At 43.5% G+C, this 18,192-nt stretch overlaps 2 protein-coding genes across 2 annotated transcripts in view; both read right to left on the bottom strand.

The window, feature by feature from the left end:
* The window catches only part of FYCO1 (FYVE and coiled-coil domain autophagy adaptor 1), a 99,931-nt gene extending 94,861 nt beyond the window's left edge, over positions 1–5,070 (bottom strand). Inside the window, exon 1 of the mRNA XM_043965173.1 lies at positions 4,955–5,070. The gene's annotated coding sequence lies outside the window, so the exon portion shown is untranslated. The remainder of the gene's footprint in view (positions 1–4,954) is intronic.
* Positions 5,071–16,551: 11,481 nt separating this feature from the next.
* XCR1 (X-C motif chemokine receptor 1) lies at positions 16,552–17,554 on the bottom strand. The gene has a single exon (XM_043965160.1). It carries the CDS (start codon positions 17,552–17,554, stop codon positions 16,553–16,555), a length of 1,002 nt encoding a protein of 333 aa, XP_043821095.1. The 3' UTR covers position 16,552.
* Positions 17,555–18,192: the final 638 nt, after the last annotated feature.

Genomic DNA, 18,192 nt, shown 5'->3' with positions numbered 1-18,192 from the left:
CTCCCTGTTTGAGTATAAGCTTCTTGAGGGAAGGGACTATTTTCGCCTCTCTTTGTAACCCTTGTTTAGCATAGTGCCTGGAAGTGGTAACCCTTAATAAATGCTTGTTGACCAGCTTTTTTTGAATGACCTTTTCCCAGGCTCATTCCATTCTGTTAAAAGAGCAGTACACTATGCAAATCTTGGACTCAAGCTAATAAATTGCTTTATGTAATTGTCTCTCCTGAGGAACCTGTAGTCTCTCAAGGAGGATTTTTAAATATAGTTAACCCTGGAAAGAAAAAGAATAAACACAAACATAATCTAATCCCTCAATCCATATCATTTTAAGTTTTATCAGCTCTCCATGAGAACAGAAGCCATTTGTTAAAGAGACTCACCCTGCCATTTCCTTGGGAATAGGTTATCAAACACTATCTAATCTCTTAGTCTGCTAATCACAGTTAGATATTAGCTGGTTAGGAAACAGAGTGGATACAAGTAAATAACCCTTTCTAGCCTGAAACTTTAACAGTTAACTTGGCCACTGGCCATTTGTTTCTGTTTGCAGACCAAGGTCACAGCTAAATAAAAAAAAAAGCAGGCTTGTCTCAAATAGTGATCAATAAACAGCTGAGGTTCTAAACATCAATCTCATAGCCACACTTCCAATGAGAGCAACTGTTCTCACCTAGCCCAGGTATGTGACATTTGGGAAGCTCTGCTAAATACAAGCTCCTCCTAAATTTGATTATAAAAATATATGAAAAAATATATATATATATGCACGTTTATTTTTTTATTTGGCTCAACTGGGAGAAGTCTCAAAGGATATCTGGCTTACCTTCATGATGTTGGGGTTTTTTTGCATGTGTTTGTTTTTGTAATAAACATTTTTATTTATAGTTTAGGGTTCCAATTTTAATCCCTCTTTCCCTCCCTCCTCTCCCCCCTTCCTGAGGTGGCAAACAATCAGATATGGGTTATACAAGTGTACTTTCATTACTTTGGAAACAACCAGAGAGATGAAACAGCACACTGCTCAAAATTCAAGGATGAGTGAGGGGAACCACCAGAAACAAAGCCATGAGTCAGCCACTGGACCCAGGATCAAGGAGGTTTGGACTCAAAGCCCTAATTCTTCCCAGGAAGTTTGAAGAGCATCTAGGCTCCCTACCTGCTAGCATCCTTCTGCTGAGATTACCTACAATTTATAGTGTATATTTTCTGAATAAACATAGTTGCTTGCTCACCTTCTAGCCCCATTTGATTGTGAGCTCCTGAAGACTGGGGTCCTGTTTTTGCCTTTCATATATATATATATATGTCTGTCTGTCTGTCTGTCTGTATATATGTGTGTATATATGTGTATATATATGTGTGTGTGTGTGTGTGTGTGTGTATCCCATCCCATTTCTTCCTCCTTTTTTTGTTCTTACTATATATTTTTTATTTTATTTTTGCAGGGCAATGAGGGTTAAGTGACATGCCCAGGGTCACACAGCTATTAAGTGTCAAGTGTCTAAGGCCACCTTTGAACTCAGGTCCTCCTGAATCCAGGGCTGGCACCACCTAGCTACCCCTGCCTTTCTTTTTTTATCACCAATAATTGGTTGGTGCCTAGTACACAGTTAAGCCTTAGATAAGTGCTTGTTGTTGTCAATGTTGGTGGTGATGATGATAATGCTAGTGGCAAAGATGGTGGGACACTCTGGGAAGGGCAAATTTTAAATCTATCAATATTCCTTGGTCACTAACATTCCTTCCTGTGATCAATACTGAAGTGCTTTGTAAACCCTAAAGATTTATATGTTATCTTCATAATATGAATCAAGTATTACCAAACTAAAAGCATTTGGTCCTGGGGCAGCTAGATGGCGCAGTGGTTAAAGCACCGGCCCTGGATTCAGGAGTATCTGAGTTCAAATCCAGTCTCAGACACTTGACACTTACTAGCTGTGTGACCCTGGGCAAGTCACTTAACCCCCATTGCCTGCAAAAAAAAAAAAAAAAAAAAAAAGCATTTGGTCCTCTAAATTCATCCCCATTACAAGAAAAATATGGGAAAAATAATGGGCTGAAGAAGTTGTCAACCTCTAAGGCACAAAGAGATATAGAAATGTTAACACTGAAGAAGGAAGGAAACACTGGAGGAAGAAAATTAAACCTGAAAAGAACTCTTAGCACTGTGATGCATCCACAAAGGATGCTCACAATGGAAGGACACCAAAGGTCCACTTTGTAGCATCAGTTCCACAAACAGAACTACAGAAGAAATATGGATCCCCTGATATGCTGCAATCAGTCAGGGAGTAAGATGAATAAAATGGTGAGCAGGATTAAGCAGATGGTATGGGAGTTTAGTATGATGTACAAGGGGTTTGGAGTGGGCAGATGAGTAGTTCACAAAACCAGATTAACCAATGCTAATCCCATCCTCCAATAAACCACTGACCTCATTTCTCTAGGTCAAAGAAGGAAGTGTCTCTAGAAGTCAAGGCAAATAGAATGAGAGTTGTGGCTTTTACTTAGGGCAGTTTCAACAAGTGTTAAACTTTTTTTTTTTTGCCCAGTTGGGTCAACCACTGAAGACATCGGATGAATGTCAATAGATGCAACAAGTCAGAGAAATTCAAGTGACTTGCTAATCACATGTTTTTCTGGTTACAAATCTGGAGCAGACAATTGGGATCCAAATATATAGACCATAGTCATTTGGACTAGGGCTGATTTACTAAACTAAACTATTCAGCCTTATGTGGATCTGCCCAAGGAGTTAGTACCTTAAATGCCCACTACCAGAGTGATTTGCATATGTCACATAAATTCCTTGAGTCTCAGTTTTGTCATTTGTAAAGTCATAAAGTTGGACTAAGAGGTTGTAGGTCCCTTTGGGCACTACTTTGGGCACTAGGAACCTAATTCACTACAAATCAACATTAATTCCTGCAGTGGGTATTGCTACCACTCTATTGTTGTTAGCACTATTTCCGTATCATTATCGATATTCCCAAATTACTATTAATGGTCCCTATCCCTATTAATATTATAGAGATAATCTTATGCACGAGGAAGGTGGGTAGTGGTAGGGATAGAGCCCCAGGCCTGGAGTTAGACCCAAGTTCAAATTTGCCTTCAGTTACCAGCTGTGGGATCCTGGGCAAGTCACTTGACCCTGTTTGCCTCAGTTTCCTCATCCGTAAAATGAGCAGGAGATGGTAAACCACTCCAGTATCTTTGCCAAGAAACCCTCAAATGGGATCTATGAAGTGTCAGATGCTACCTGACTGAAATATTATGTATAATCTACATTTAAATAGCACTTCATAATCACTAGTTTGTAGATGAAGAAACGGAGGCCCCGGGATGTTAAATAATTTATACAAGGAATAGCTACCAAAACTGGCCCCGGTTCTCCTGACGTCCAGACTGATTGATGTTCTTTCCACTAAACCCCAAATGATTTCCTATTTTGGTTATCTTTATTTTTAAAAAGGACTCTTTGCCAAGGCAAGTAAACAGCTAAAAAACTAACTAAAGTGCTGTTTACAAATTTAAAATGTGCCTGGCCTGTGACTGGGGTCTTCCAGCAAGCAACATGGGTGTGGCAGAGGAAATGGAAATGATCCATCCAACAAAGATCTCTGCAAAGCAAATGGAAGATTTCCTACAAGTTTACTACATAATGGTTTATCACGTGACTCACAGGACGTCCAGTCAAATGCAAAAAGCCAAGACAAGTGAAAGTTAGCCTTATCTCAGTAACAACCACCAATTATGTGTTACAGATTAAGTTTGCTTCAAAGAATCATTTTCCATACTTAGCTGTCCTATAAAACTCAAGTTGGAGCACTCTAGCCTCTCGTTCTGCATCGAACAAAGAATAAATTTGTCAACAAAGAACAAATTTGTTCTTAGGCACAGGCAAAAAAAAAAAAGTCCACCAGAATATTTTTTGCAATTAATTACACAGCAAATTCCAACCCACGCGTCTGAGCAAGTTGCTTCATCTCTCTGGGCCTTAGTTTCCTCCTCTGTAAAATAAGAGGGCTGGGCTAGGTGACTTCTAAAGTCCCTTTCAGCTCTAAATCTAAGAGCAATAGAAGGAAATCTAAGCCTCGAGCGTTTGATATTTGGCCCTCAGAGATAAGAATGGTGCTTGATAGTGGACTTGCCTTCAGGAACACCTGGGTTCAAATCCTGCCTAAGACACTACGCTAGCCATTTAATTTCTTTGTGCCTCAGCTTCCCCTTCGTTACTGAAGAAACAAAAATTTAAACAAAAACGAAGGGGTTGGAGTCGAGGCCCCTTCTCTCCCCGACTCCCTAAATCAAAGGCAGATTGGGCGGAGTTAGCTGGGGTTACCATAATGTAAACCTTAAAATTCATGCCGGCGTTTGCTAACTCGATCCATGCGTCCAAAAGAAGGATGGGATCAGAAGCCCCCTGATGCAGTAAAAGACCGTCAGTTTCCTGATCAGGAAAAGTTACTAGAGTGAAATGCCAAGCTCTCGGACAGCTGCAAGGGCAGAGCAAGGGGAGCCAAGGGGAGGGAGGCGGGGGGAAGGGTCAGGACGGGCGCCCTTGCCCTTGCCCTTGTCCCTGGTTATTTGGGTTGGCTGTCATGTCCAGCCTGGGGAGGTGAGGTTGGGGAGTCGGGGAGGATGGAAAGAAAGAGTCGTTTTCTCTCAGATTCAGGCTGCCACATAGTGCTCTCGCTCCCCAGAAGGGGAAGAAGCGAGGCAGGCAGGCTCGAGCGAGCGCAGACTAGCAGGGGGAAGAAGGGAGGGAGGCAGTCCGAGCTGCGGCAGCCGGGGCGGGGGCAGAGGACGCAGCCGCCCGCAACAAGTGACGGGGAAACCAACTCGGAACTGAAGTCTCCGCCTCGGCGGGGGCAGCCCCTACAACAAGCCTGCCATGGAGATCCCTGCTAAAGATGCCAGGGCCCGGGCCTGGCCGCCCGGCGTCACTTACGGGAGTTCAGGTCCCCAGTCAGCCCCGCTCAGAAACTTTGTGTCCCCGGGCTGGACAAGTACAGGACCTCGACGCCGGCAGCCATGACACGATCGCCTGGCACAGGCCTCGAGACTACAACTCCCAGCGTCCCTCGCGCGGGGACCACCGCTCCCGGCATTCCCGCAGCAGCCTACAACCTTCCCCTCCCCCACCCCCCCTACTCTCCTCCTCCTCCTCCTCCTCCTCCTCCTCCTCCTCCTCCTCCTCCTCCTCCTCCTCCTCTTCCTGCTGTCATTTATCCATCTGCGTGGGGATCTCAGTCTCCTTTCTCAAATGGGCGCTTGGAACTGTATGCCTTCCATGCCTAAATGTCATGTAGCACGTCCTTCTAAGAGACCGGGGGGTGAGGGGGGAGGAGCAGAATGGATAAAGAAAGAGCCCATCTAAAATTCAGGAAGAGATGAGTTGAAATCCCGCCTCCGAACTAAGTCTGGCGGTGGAACCCCATAGGCTTAGAATACAGGAGGTCTATAAGCCAGTAAAAGGAAGAGAAGGTGCTGGCCTGCACTAGCAGAGGGCATTTCCTCACCTGGGAGTTCCCTATAGTAAAGAGATCACAAGTCCCTCCCCTCCTTACATTCATTTGGCACTTTTTTGTGGGGGCTGGGCAATGAGGGTTAAGTGACTTACCCAGGGTCACACAGCTAGTAAGTGTCAAGTGTCAGATCGGATTTGAACTCAGGTCCTCCTGAATCCAGGGCAGGTGCGTTATCCACTGTGCCACCTAGCTGCCCCAATTTGGCACTTTTAAGACTCACAAGAAGCTTCCCCTGCACCTTCTCATTGGATTCTGGCTACAGTCTTTCCCTCCCCCACCCCACCCCCACCCCTTAGCAACCCAGGGTGAAGACAAAAAGAGCCCCTGCCCTCAGGAAGCTTACCTGCTATGGGGGGGGGGGGGCAGCAGAAACATCGAAAATTAAATACAAGAGGAGGCATAGTATGACTTCTCATCAATAATTGGAATCATGTTGCTTGCCTTCTCAGTGGGTGGGGGCTTGGCTGAAGGGAGGGAGAGACTTTGGAACTCAACATTTTTTGTAAAAAATGAACAAAATAAATAATCATTTTCTAAGTATGCAAAGTAACTTAATGGCCGAGTGCAAAGATCTAAAATAAAGGGCAGTTAACTTATCTAAAGAAGTTTCCAGTGGGTACCGCTCTCTTTAGATAAGGGCAAGATATGCCAATGGGAGGGCAGCTAGGAGCAGGAAGTGGTCTCCCTGCTTCTATAGTTTATAGTCAGAGGGTAGCTGGAAGGAAGCTAAGGGGTCATCGAGTTCACTTCTTTCAACTTGCCCAAGGTCACATAAGTAGTGACAAGAATATTGTTCATATCAAATGTCACTAATTTCTCTGTCAAAAGACCAGGTAGGAAAGCAATCCTGGTAATGTCAGAATTCCAGTAATGTGCTTGCATGCCCACTCTTGGAGGTCCACCCTGGGACCTTACCCTGTAAACAAAGCTAGCTTGGGTCAGATCAGCTGACAAAGTGGCATTATCCTTCCTAACAGGACCACCTAAGATGGCAGTGGCCTAAATTGAATGCAGTACTTGAGATGTAGAGTGACCAGAACTGAGTAAAACAGGCCCATTATCTCCTTATTCATGGAAGCCCAATCGGGCTTTGTACATGCTATGGTTAGATTACCTGGCAAAAGACAAAGAGTTCTAGATAGTTGATCAGGAGAACAATAAGATCTATTCACTTTCTTGGGAAAGAAGATAGTGAATAAGAATTTCAAAGGGGCATTTAAATTTGTTTATTCTCTTGGGGAAAGTAAATAGGGACTGTCTGGTTTCAGTTTGAAGTCTTTGAGCAAAGGGCATTTTGCGGCAATTAATCCAGGGTCTCATAAAACCCATTTGGATAATAAGGCAGCTCCATCAAATCTAGGTGATCTATACATTCATATTAACAGTGGGAAGTTGACTTTTTGAACCTAAATATAATACTTTACATTTATTATGACATTTCATCCTATTAGATTCAACTCCAAGTTCCAGTCTATTGAAATAGATCTTTCTGAATGATAGAGATCTTCTTGGATTTAAAAAGGATGAGAGGCATTTTATTTCTTCTATTTGGGCCTCCAGGGAAGAATTTATACTTATCTTTTTAGCCCTAAAGGGAAGAATTCACACAATGGGTGGTAGTTTCAAATTATATCAGTTTAAATAAAAGGAAACCTACCTGAAAATTAAAACTACTCTAGTCACTCAGAAATTCTATGATCCTCTTCTTCGGTAGAGTCACTTAGGAGTAAGTATATGGTAAGTAGTAGAGTAAGCAGAGAGGGAAATGTTGAAAGGTCAAACAGGGGAAATGTGTTATGGCCTAAAGACCTGAAGGTGGAGGGAGTGGTTAGGACTGACTGCAGTGGGTTAGTGTGACTGAGATTGAACCACCGAGGACAAAAGATTATTGTGTGGTCAGTGGAGTCCCGGGTTAGCTTAGATAACATGGAACTTTAGGGGATGATGTTGATGTGGTTCCTTGACTTCCTCCAATACCTCGGGGTTGAGAAATGTCAGAGAGGAAACTAGAGCGCAAGGAATCCAATTGTGCAGGACAGTACCTCGGTGAACTGGTTAACTTGTAGGGCTGGTCATGACTTTGGAGAGAGGAAAAGGAAACCACAGGTGTGATCATCTGGGAGAACAGGAAAGGATGCAGTCAATAAGAATTTATTAAGCACTGTGCCAGACTGGGAATACAAAGAAAGACAAAGGCAGTCCCTGCCCTCAAAAGGCACACAATCTAATGGGATTATTAGTCTAGTGTAGGAGTTTTTAGCCTTCAGTCCATGCAAGGAGTCCATGGATAGATTTCAAGAGACCCATGAACTTGTATGGGAAAAAAAATTACATCTTTATTTTCATAAATTTCTAACTGAAATGTAGCATTTCCTCCAATTATCTAGATATGAATCTGAGAAGGCTTCACCAGATTGCCAAAAGGGTCCATAACAAAACAAAGGTTAAGAACCCCTGAACCAGAGGTTGTGGTAAAGATGCAGCACAGATTTCGGAGGAGTGAGGCAAAGGGAGAGATGGAAGGGCAAGCGGCTATTTTCAGAAAAGGGAATTTCGGATGTTGGAGGACCATCTCTGGATGATGGTGCATGCAGTCTTGGTTGTCGGTCCCCCTGTGGCTGATTTGATGGAATAGAGATGTAGCTCATGGGAGTCATAGAATTGATGGAGGGCTGGGGGCAGCTAGGTGGCACAGTGGATAAAGCACCAGCCCTGGATTCAGGAGGACCTGAGTTCAAATCCGGCCTCAGACACTTGACACTTACTAGCTGTGTGACCCTAGGCAAGTCACATTAACCCTCATTGCCCCCCCCCCCAAAAAGAATTGATGGAGGGCTGATGAACTGGTGTTTGAAGGATCCTTGAGGTAAATATTAAAGTCCCCAAAGATAAGGGTTGCTGATAAGAAAACTGAGTTGGAGACTCAACTCATTTAAGAAAATGAGGGATACAATCAATTGCAAAAAGTATCAAAATAGGTTGTTATATGAAATTGGAATGAACCTCAAACTAGGAGGAAGGGAGGTCTAGCAGTGGCAGTGAGGATAAAGGAGGATTCAGACTCTACCTTTTGACTCTGCTTATTGGGGGGAAAGAGTAGCCAGCAATGGAAAGGACGGCAATATGTGACATGCCTTTAGGGAGAAATGGGGTGTCAGTGATAGATGAAAAGTGGAAGGAATGGGAGAAGAAGAGATCTGGGGGGCGTAGAGGGGGGCAGATAAAATAAGGTATAGTAAAAAGGAAGGCAGGGAAGGTAAGATTATTGGCAGAGGGTGGCTGGGTTTAGCTGGATGGGAATGAGAATATATGAGAGGGACGGGGAAAATCAATCAATCCATTTTTAAAAGCACTACTATGTGCCAGGCACTGTGCTAAGCACAGGGGATACAAAAACGAAGCAGAAGACAGTCCCTTCTCTCAAAGAGTTTACCATTCCAACAGGGGGGACGACATGCAAGTAAATATATACAAATCAAGCTATATACAGAATAAGTAGGAAATAATCAATAGAGGGAAGGCACTGGAATTAAGAAGGGATAGGAGTGGATAGAGCACTGGACCTGGAATCAGGAGGACCTGAGTTCAAATTTGGCCTCAGACACTTAACACTTACTAGCTGTGTGACCCTAGGCAAGTCACTTAACCCCAATTGCCTCACCAAAAAAAAAAAAAAAAGGGATAGGGAAGGCTTCCTGTAGGATGTGGGAATTTAGTTGGGACTAAAAGGAAGCCAGGGAGGTCAGTAGTCAGAGCTGAGGGGAGAGATCATTCCAGGCAGGGGGAACAGCCAGAGGAAATGCCCAGAGACCAGAGATGGGCGTGAAGGCCAGTGTCGCTGGATCAAAGAATACATGTCAGGGAGTAAGGTGTAAAAAGACTACAAGATGGGCTTTGAATGCTAAACAGAGCATTTTGTATTTGAAATGGAATGTTTGTTGTTGTCTAGTCGTTTTCAGTTATGTCTGACTCCTCATGACCCCATTTGGGGTTTTCTTGGCAAAGATACTGGAGAGGTTTGCCATTTTCTTCTCCAGCTCATTTTACAGGTGAGGAAACTGAGACAGACAGGGCGAAGTGACTTGCCGAGGGTCACCCAGCTAGTAGGTGTCTGATGCCAAATTTGAACTCAGGAAGACTCATTGACTAGGCTCAGCTTGAAAAGGAGTCTAGACCTAGGCCAATGACAAGAACTTCTGTAATTACAACGACCTTTCTTATACAGTGTTGAATTTCTTTCCATCTGTTCTTGGACCTTTCCTATTGGAGGCTGTGGAAGCAGGCCTTCTCTTCTTTGGTCGATCTTTTGTCCTAAATGAAGGACTTGGGAGTCCATGAATTTCTAAGTTTCAAAAGGTCAGGAGCTCAAGCCACCAGGACATCTGGGAGAGGAGCCCAGGCAAAGTTGCAAGGAAACATGATTGGCTTTCAGGACCATGCCCAGATGTTCACATGGGCTCTTCTAGCTGTGATACTCCATTTGGATTGAGCTTGGTGAGGTCAGTACTTTATAGAAAGTGCAATAGATCTGAGTCGGTGGCAGAGGGGAGAGCATGCCCCTGCATTCGATGTATATTGTGTGGGAGGTTGAACTAGAAGATTTCTTTGTTTCCTTCTAACTCTAGATTTTGTAACTCCTCACTTTCTGCAGAACTGCTGAGACAACATTAGGAGTGCTACTGTTTCCTGGGATTGGAGCTGGAAAGACCTTAGAGATCCTCTAGGTAGCTACTTCATTTTACCGATGAAGAAACTTAAAGTGGTCCAGTGACTTACCCAAAGACTCAGGTCATGAGGAATAGAACAAAGATTCAAACATATTCTTATGCTTCCTGATCTAGGGCTATTTTCCACTGAGCCGTAACCAAGTTATTCTTCAATTCAATATGAACATTATCCATATCCTGGCTACTCATCCAGAACTGAATTCACCCATATCCCATCATTCCAACCCAATTCCCATAGACTTTTATTAGACTCACCCAAACTAAGTCTACTCCTGGGTACTGATCTCCCCTCCCCCCAAAAAGAGGTCATTTTCACTTTTCTAGATCACTGCCCCCCACCCATGGTTACTCCAGGAAAATTTTCAAACATCAATTAGGTATACATCATGTTTAGGTTTCTCCAAAGATAATAAATAAAGTCCTCAGATCCATTACAAGCTTTAAAGTTAGCCAAAGGGTATGGATAGAGGACAGCCTTTATTTCCCCCCACAGAAAAGGGGAAGATAAAAAGAACTCACAAGAGCCTATAATCTCATAAAAGTCAACGATAAGATGTTCATGGTAGGGGTGGCTAGGTGGCACAGTGGATGAAGCACTGGCTCTGGATTCAGGAGGACCTGAGTTCAAATCTGGCCTCAGACACTTGATACTTACTAGCTGTGTGACCCTGGGCAAGTCACTTAACCCTTATTGCCCTGCCAAAAAAAAAAAAAAGATGCTCACAGTAGCCCATTAGCTCCCAATGAAAGGGAATTGAACTTGTGGGCTAGAAATGAGGGATCCAGTGATTTATTTTTTCTTCCTATTATAGTCCCCAGATCACTCATCCTGCAGTGCAATCATGTTTTTACAACTATTAAGGTTCCCTTTAAAAACTAATCAGGGGGGCAGCTAGGTGGCTCAGTGGATAGAGCACCGGCCCTGGAGTCAGGAGAACCTGAGTTCAAATCCAGCCTCAGACACTTAACACACACTTACTAGCTGTGTGACCCTAGACAAGTCACTTAACCCCAATTGCCTCACTAAGAAAAAACAAAAACAAAAACAAAAAACAAACAAAAACCAATCAGGGAAGGAAGAGGAGGAGAAAATGTATGGTGAAATGCAAATGTGAATGTTATTCTTTCCCTTTTGGTTTTAGTGTTTGAACATTTCCTCTAGATAGCAATAATTATCTGTAAATCAATGAAATACATGTTGTTTCTTAAAAAAAAAAAACCCCAATTGGTCCTTTACTCAGTAGGAAAAAGTGAATGAAGCAGATTCTTGAATCAAAAGTTATTTTTAAGAAGAGGGGGAAAGTTGATTGCTTCTCCCACTCTCAGATCTTAGAGCTGATTTGCAAAATGCTCATTACTGTTGTCATTAAAATTTTTAAGTTCATTTCCCCAGTTGTGTACCATTTCCTGACCGGAAAATTCTCTGAAAGGATAGCTAATGCTAACTATCACCCATGACTCTTGGCTCTCCAATTGGCTCTCCAACTGTTGCCTCAATAATGGAATCAGCAGCCTCAATGTATCTTCCTGTTCTTATCTCTACTTAAATAATCACAAGCCTCTGTCACTTTTCACCTCCTCTGTTGCAGCAACTTCCCTTATTGGTCTTCCTTCTTCTACACTCCATCTTCCACACCATTGCCAGAATGTCACAGCTAGGTCCTGATCAATACAATTAATGGATTCTCCACCAGCCCCTCCCCCCCCATTGGTCTTCTGTTTCAGATTTGCACTATTCAAAATTATATTTACATAAAAAATTATCATTGGTTCCTGACTAATGAAAAATATACAGTACAAATTTGAATAATGAAAGATGAGGCTTTTTAATCTGGGGGGCCAAAGGCAGATTTCATTTTTTAATTTAATTTAATTTAATCTAATTATTTATTTTTTGTTTTGGTTTTATTTTTTATTTTCTTTTTTTCCCCCCACAGGTAGATTGACACTAAAAAGTTTAAGAACTCTAATTCAGAAGAACCATGCCCATATCACAAAGGACAATAAAGTGTTTTGTCAGTTATTAACACTTCTTCCCTTTTTAAAATTGTCATCCCTTTCTCTGTTGTGCTGAGATTGGCCAAACACCAACTCAAATTTGACCTCATTCTTACCTGCCATATTTATCATCAGGCTGCATTCACAGTCAGAGCAAAACTGTTTTTGTCTTGCTTTTTATTGGCTGATCTAAAATTTGTTTTCATTGAAATAAAGTCAACACAGGTAAATATTGGAAATATTCAATTGTTTTAGCCATTTTCTTTTTTCTAAGAGGATGCACCCCCAGTGGAGGTGAGATCACCTGCTCATTTCTCAGTTTGGGAAAGGAATCAAAGTTTGGAAATTGATGGCAAAACAAAGGAAGGGTTCCCTATGTCAGTGATGCCCCATATCTTTTGAGTTTGGGCAGGGGTAGTCTAAAGCAGGGCTTCTTAAACTTTTTCCACTTGAGACCCCTTTTCATCTGAAAATTTTGTATGCAACCTCTGGTATATATATATAACCTTTTACTGTTGCCAGATTTCTCTTGATCCCCATATTCAGTTACATCCCATATGGGGGCGAAACTCACAACTTTGATCTAAAGCATGTAGGGAATTGGAATATCCTGCTCATAAGATGACATGAGATTCTACCCCCCCCCCCAAAAAAAAAAAGAAAAAAAAAGATGTGAAATTAGGCTGTATAAAGAGAGGTGTGGAATCCAGAATTAAGGGAGGGGTAGTCCTGCTGCCCTGCTTTGCTCTGACAGGGCCACATCAATCAGGCAATAAAAGCACCTACTATGTGGCAGGCACTATGCTATACACTGTGAACACAAAGAAAGGCAAAGGACAGTCTGCCTCGGAGAAGCTCATAGTCTAATGAGGGAAACAAGATATAAGGAATCATGTATAAACAAACAGCTGGAGTATCGTATTTAGATCTGGGGACCATATTTTCAGGACATTGATAAGCTGGCGAATGGAGAGGAGGGTAACCAGAAAAGATCAAGAAGAGCCTTGAGATTATGCCCTTTGGGAAAGAGCTGAAGGAACTCAATGTGTTTACCCTGGAGAAAGGAAGACTTATGGTGAGGATAGAACATCTTTTTGGGGATATGGGTTGCACCTGAAGGACTCTGAGGTCCCTGTCTCTAGCCTGGCCTAGTCCATTGATAGAAGCCCCTTTAGGGGAAGGATCATATATTATCTATCTCTCATCTCTTTCCTGGCATCTAGCACAGTGTTGTCCCTATATTAGATGACTAATAAATATTATTTGTTTGCTGTTGGAGCAGAAACCTGCTTAAGAATATCAAGGATTAAAGAAAGACCCACTTTCCCTCACCTAAAAAAATCATCTTTGGGGGCAGCTAGGTGGTGCAGTGGATGGAGCACCAGCCCTGGAGTCAGGAGGACCTGAGTTCAAATCTGACCTCAGACACTTAACACTTACTGGCTGTGTGACCCTGGGAAAGTCACTTAACCCAAATTGCCTCACCAAAATAAATAAATAAATAAGTCATCTTCATTCCTGGCCTACTGTGGTGCCTGAAATTTCTATTAGAAGGGTCAGTCACAGGATCTGAGAGTTGGAAGGGCTCTCAGAGAGACTAGTCTGCTAGATACCTGAGCAAGAATGTCATCTATGATGTCCCTGATAGGTCAGTCATGAAACCTGTCCTCAAAGATTTCCATTGATGGGGACTTTTCTGTCTCCCAAAATAGACCACTATTACTTCTGGGTAAGGAAGTTTTTCTTTACACTGACCCCAAACTCTGGCTCCTGTTAATTTAGATCTCTTTGTCCAAGTTCTGTCCAATAAAATAAATCTAATCTCTTAATTTAAGGTGTAAATGCAAATGTGTCATTTTTTCATTCGTTCATTCACGTATTCATTCATTCTTTTTTTCCTCTGTCTTGAATGACGGAGAAAGGGGGAGGAAGATTGTAGGAGGAGAAATGAGCACAGAAGACTGAAGTTTGAGGGAGTAGGCCTCTACCAGTCGAGGACAAACATGGATCAGCACCTTGAAGAACCACAGGCCACAGTGCAGCTCCTGAGTGACTTATAACCCGTAACTGCTGCATCCCGTGTTGTACCTATCCCATGAGGAGTAGCTGGAGTGTCCTCTCCAGGTGGGTGGATCAATATGGAAAACAAGCTGTTGCCCATGCAGCAGGTTTTCCCTCTCCGAGACATTGGTGGATCCAAAGGAGAGGCAGAGCCAATACAGTTTGGCACCAGTGCCGTCACAGAAGTTGCTAGAGGGATGTGCCTTAAAACCAGTCGCTTTGGGCAGGTGGAGCTCGTTAGCCTTGGCGGACAACCCGCCTAGGGGAAGGAAACTCTGATTTTAAACCTCTGTGTGGAGGTTTAAAGGCTTCGGGAGTTAACCCTGAGGAAAAATCAGGAGTCGGGAGTCCCTTAGGCAGTTGAGGGAGTAGAGTGTAATTATTTCACAGCTTTGTCTAGGATATGGATAGAGCCCGGCTAGCTCAGGGGACTTCTAGGACAGGAGCCCTGATTCTTGCTAATTCTTTGCCTACTCTGTTCATTTGTTTCAGTCGTGTCTGACTCTGCATGACCTCATTTGGAGTTATCTTGGCAAAGATACTGGAGTGCTTTGCCATTCCCTTCTCTAGCTCACTTTTACACATGAAGAAACTGAAGTAAAAAGGACTAAGTGATTTGCCTCGGTGACATAGCTAGTAAGTGTCTGAGGCCAGATTTCAATTCAGGAAGATGAATTTTCTTGACTCTAGGTCAGGGACTTTATTCATGGTTTCACAACTGCCCCCAAATTCCTCACAGGGACTTGATATATTCTGGAACCTACCTCTATTATGAAATGTGGCAGAAAACAACCAGAAGCAAATCATTATGTCTTTTATTTGCTCATGTCTAAATTACTCTTCATTCCCCACCCCACCCCCCACCCCCCATCCCAAAATCACCTAAATGCAGCATCCAGGAGGTATTTTCCCTTAATGGTAATGTAACAATTCTCAGCTCAGTGGTCAATTCACTCCACTTAGAATCTGCTTATATACATACTTTCTATGCACATCTATGGATATAGCTATACACACACACACACACACACACACACATATATAATCTCACATATGGGACATTCTAAAAACCCTAAAACATCAAGTAAAACGCAAATTATTACTCAAATTCCCCAAAGCAAACTTTCCAAATTCAAACTGTGGTTGATAAATTGGTGAGCAAGCTTCAGATTTATATCTGCATTCTCTGGCTTCACTTCCTATATTCACCTCCACTAATCTGTTGGGGACAGCTAGGTAGCACAGTGGATAAAGTGCTGGCCCTGTAGTCAAGAGAACCAGTTCAAATATCACTTCAGAGACTTACTAGCTGTGTGACCCTGGGCAAACCACTTGACCCCAATTGCCTTAAACATCCAGGGCTATCTCCAGTCCTCCTGATAATGTATTTTGCCACTGGACCCAGATGGCCCTGGAGAAGACAGTGAGGTTGGTGACCTTGCACAGCCCTTCCTCACTTAAATTAATTTCAGTGCAAGTCATGACAACACGGAGATGTTTGAGAATGAAGGACAAACAACAACAACTCTGTCCTCCCAGGTACCCTTTTGCATCTTCTTCACCCCTACTCTTAGCTTCCAAATCCTCTTTCTTCCATGCCCTTCCATCGGGGGTCTGTTTCCCGTTACCTAATGCAGCCACCAGCCTGGATAAGGCTAATTTTCTAAATAACATCCCCTTGACTTGATTGCTAGGGAGTTAAGTTTGCTTTGTCCTTGAGCTTGGCTCTTCTCCAGTAAAAAGCAAGGAGATGACCATGAAGTGGGACTGGGGTGGCTATGAAATTGACCACCCCACCTTCCCAGTGTTGTAAACACACCGAATTTTCCCACTGCTGGACTCTGACTGGCACATCAATCTTTCAAGGTAGGTTTGAACGGTGGAAAAAAGAAAGCTACATCCCTTTCTTTTCCTTTACTCCCCATTTCCCCCTAAAAAGAAATCACCTAAATACAACCCCCGAAGACATTTTCCTTGATGGTGATGTAGCAGTTCTCAGTCTAATCATCAAGTCACTCTCCTTGGAATCTGCTAAGCCTCAAGATAAGGTACATTAGTAAAATACAAATTCCATTTAACTTTGCTATTCCCCTCCTCCCCCAACCCCACTCCTTAACCTCCCCGCATGTCCCCAGGGATCGAAGCAACAGCAGTTCTGTCCTTTAAGTTTCCTTCTCCATCTTTTCTGATGGAGGGAAAGCCAATGGGATACTTCTCCCTGGAAGAGGCTTTTCAGTAGAAGGAGGCATCATCATAAACGAAGGCCCCTGGGGAGCGGGGTGGGGGACTAAGGCTCCGCTGCAAAGGCCAAAAGTGGCGGAAGAGCGCCTTCAGGTGCCGGCGGAACTTGATCCCCACAAACACGTACAGCACAGGGTTGAAGCAGCAATGGGAGAAGGCGATCTCCTTGCATATTTGTACTGCGTATTCCAGCTGCTTGTTGGTTTCACAGTTCTGTAAGAGCGGGAGATTCACCAGTGTCTTCAGGAACAGGGCCACATTGTAAGGGGCCCAGCTGAGAAAATAAGCCAGCACTATGGTGAAGATGAGCCTGACGGTCCGGTGCCGCCTCCTGGACTGGGACCGAAACAGTGTCCTGAGGATCTGAACGTAGCAGAACACAATAACGATCAGGGAGAAGATGAACAAGAGGTTGTGCTCATAGGTGGACAGCCGGAACCACCTGAGCTCAGAATAGTCGCAGCTCTCGTAGGAAGTCACCTTGTGGAAAATGGCATCGGGAACAGACGCCAGGATGCTGGACACCCAGATGCCCGAGATGATCCAGGCTCTGTTTCGAAAAGAGTGACCACCCAGGCTGGACAGGGGATGCACCACAGACAGGTACCGGTGGACAGTCATCACCATCAGGAAAATAATGCTACTGTAGAGGCTGATGGAGAAAAGCATATTAAGCAGCTTACACAAGAACTCTCCAAAGATCCAGTTATAGTGGTGGGCCACCACCCAGAAGGGGAGCAGACAAGAGAAGACCAGGTCCGACAGGCAGAGGTTAAGGATGAAGGTGTTGGTGAGGGATTCCAGGCTTTCATACTTCACCAGGACCCACAGGACGAGGCTGTTGCCAACAAGGCTTAGGATGAACACCATGGGGTAGAAGATTGTATGGGACAGAGTCATTGCTTCAAAGACCTCATCCTTCTCACACAGGAGGCCCTCCATGTCATAGCTATAGTAATGTGGTGTGGCAGAGAGTTCCCCGGAGTGATCCATCTGGGTGAGAAGCAGAGAGAGTCATAGAAATTTAGTAGGTTTTTATTTATTTATTTATTGTGGGGCAATGAGGGCTAAGTGACTTGCCCAGGGTCACACAGTTAGTAAGTGTCAAGTGTCTGAGGCCGGATTTGAACTCGGGTTCTCCTGAATCCAGGGCCTGTGTTTTAAGCACTGTGCCACCCAGCTGCCCCCAATCAGAAATTTAGAGTTGGCCAATGCTGTGTACTTGGAATCAATCAGTTTGGCCTAAAAGAGATATAAAAATGCATTTCCCTCCCATCTTTACAAAAGTTGGGGGGATTGGGGTATGGATGAGAGGAACAGGACCTAAGGAGGTAGGACACAGCATATACTGTCTGACTTGATAGAGAAGTTGGTAGTTTTGCTGGACTGCTTCTTTTCCCTCTCATTTTTTGTTCTTTATTACAAGGGGGGATTGCTCTCTAATGGGGAGAGAGGAGGCACATACTAGGACATGATACAAAAACAAAAACTATCAATAACAATTTAAAAGAAAGAAATTTACAGGTCAGCTGGTCTTACCTATTTACTTCAATAATCCCTTTGGGCATTTCCTCCACTCATAGAACTCAGCCATCTATGCTTTCCTAGGGAGTCTTTGTCCCATTACTACA

Source organism: Dromiciops gliroides, chromosome 5 (assembly GCF_019393635.1).
Source record: "Dromiciops gliroides isolate mDroGli1 chromosome 5, mDroGli1.pri, whole genome shotgun sequence".
NCBI lineage: Eukaryota > Metazoa > Chordata > Mammalia > Microbiotheria > Microbiotheriidae > Dromiciops > Dromiciops gliroides.
This window is presented reverse-complemented; position numbering and strand designations above follow the sequence as displayed.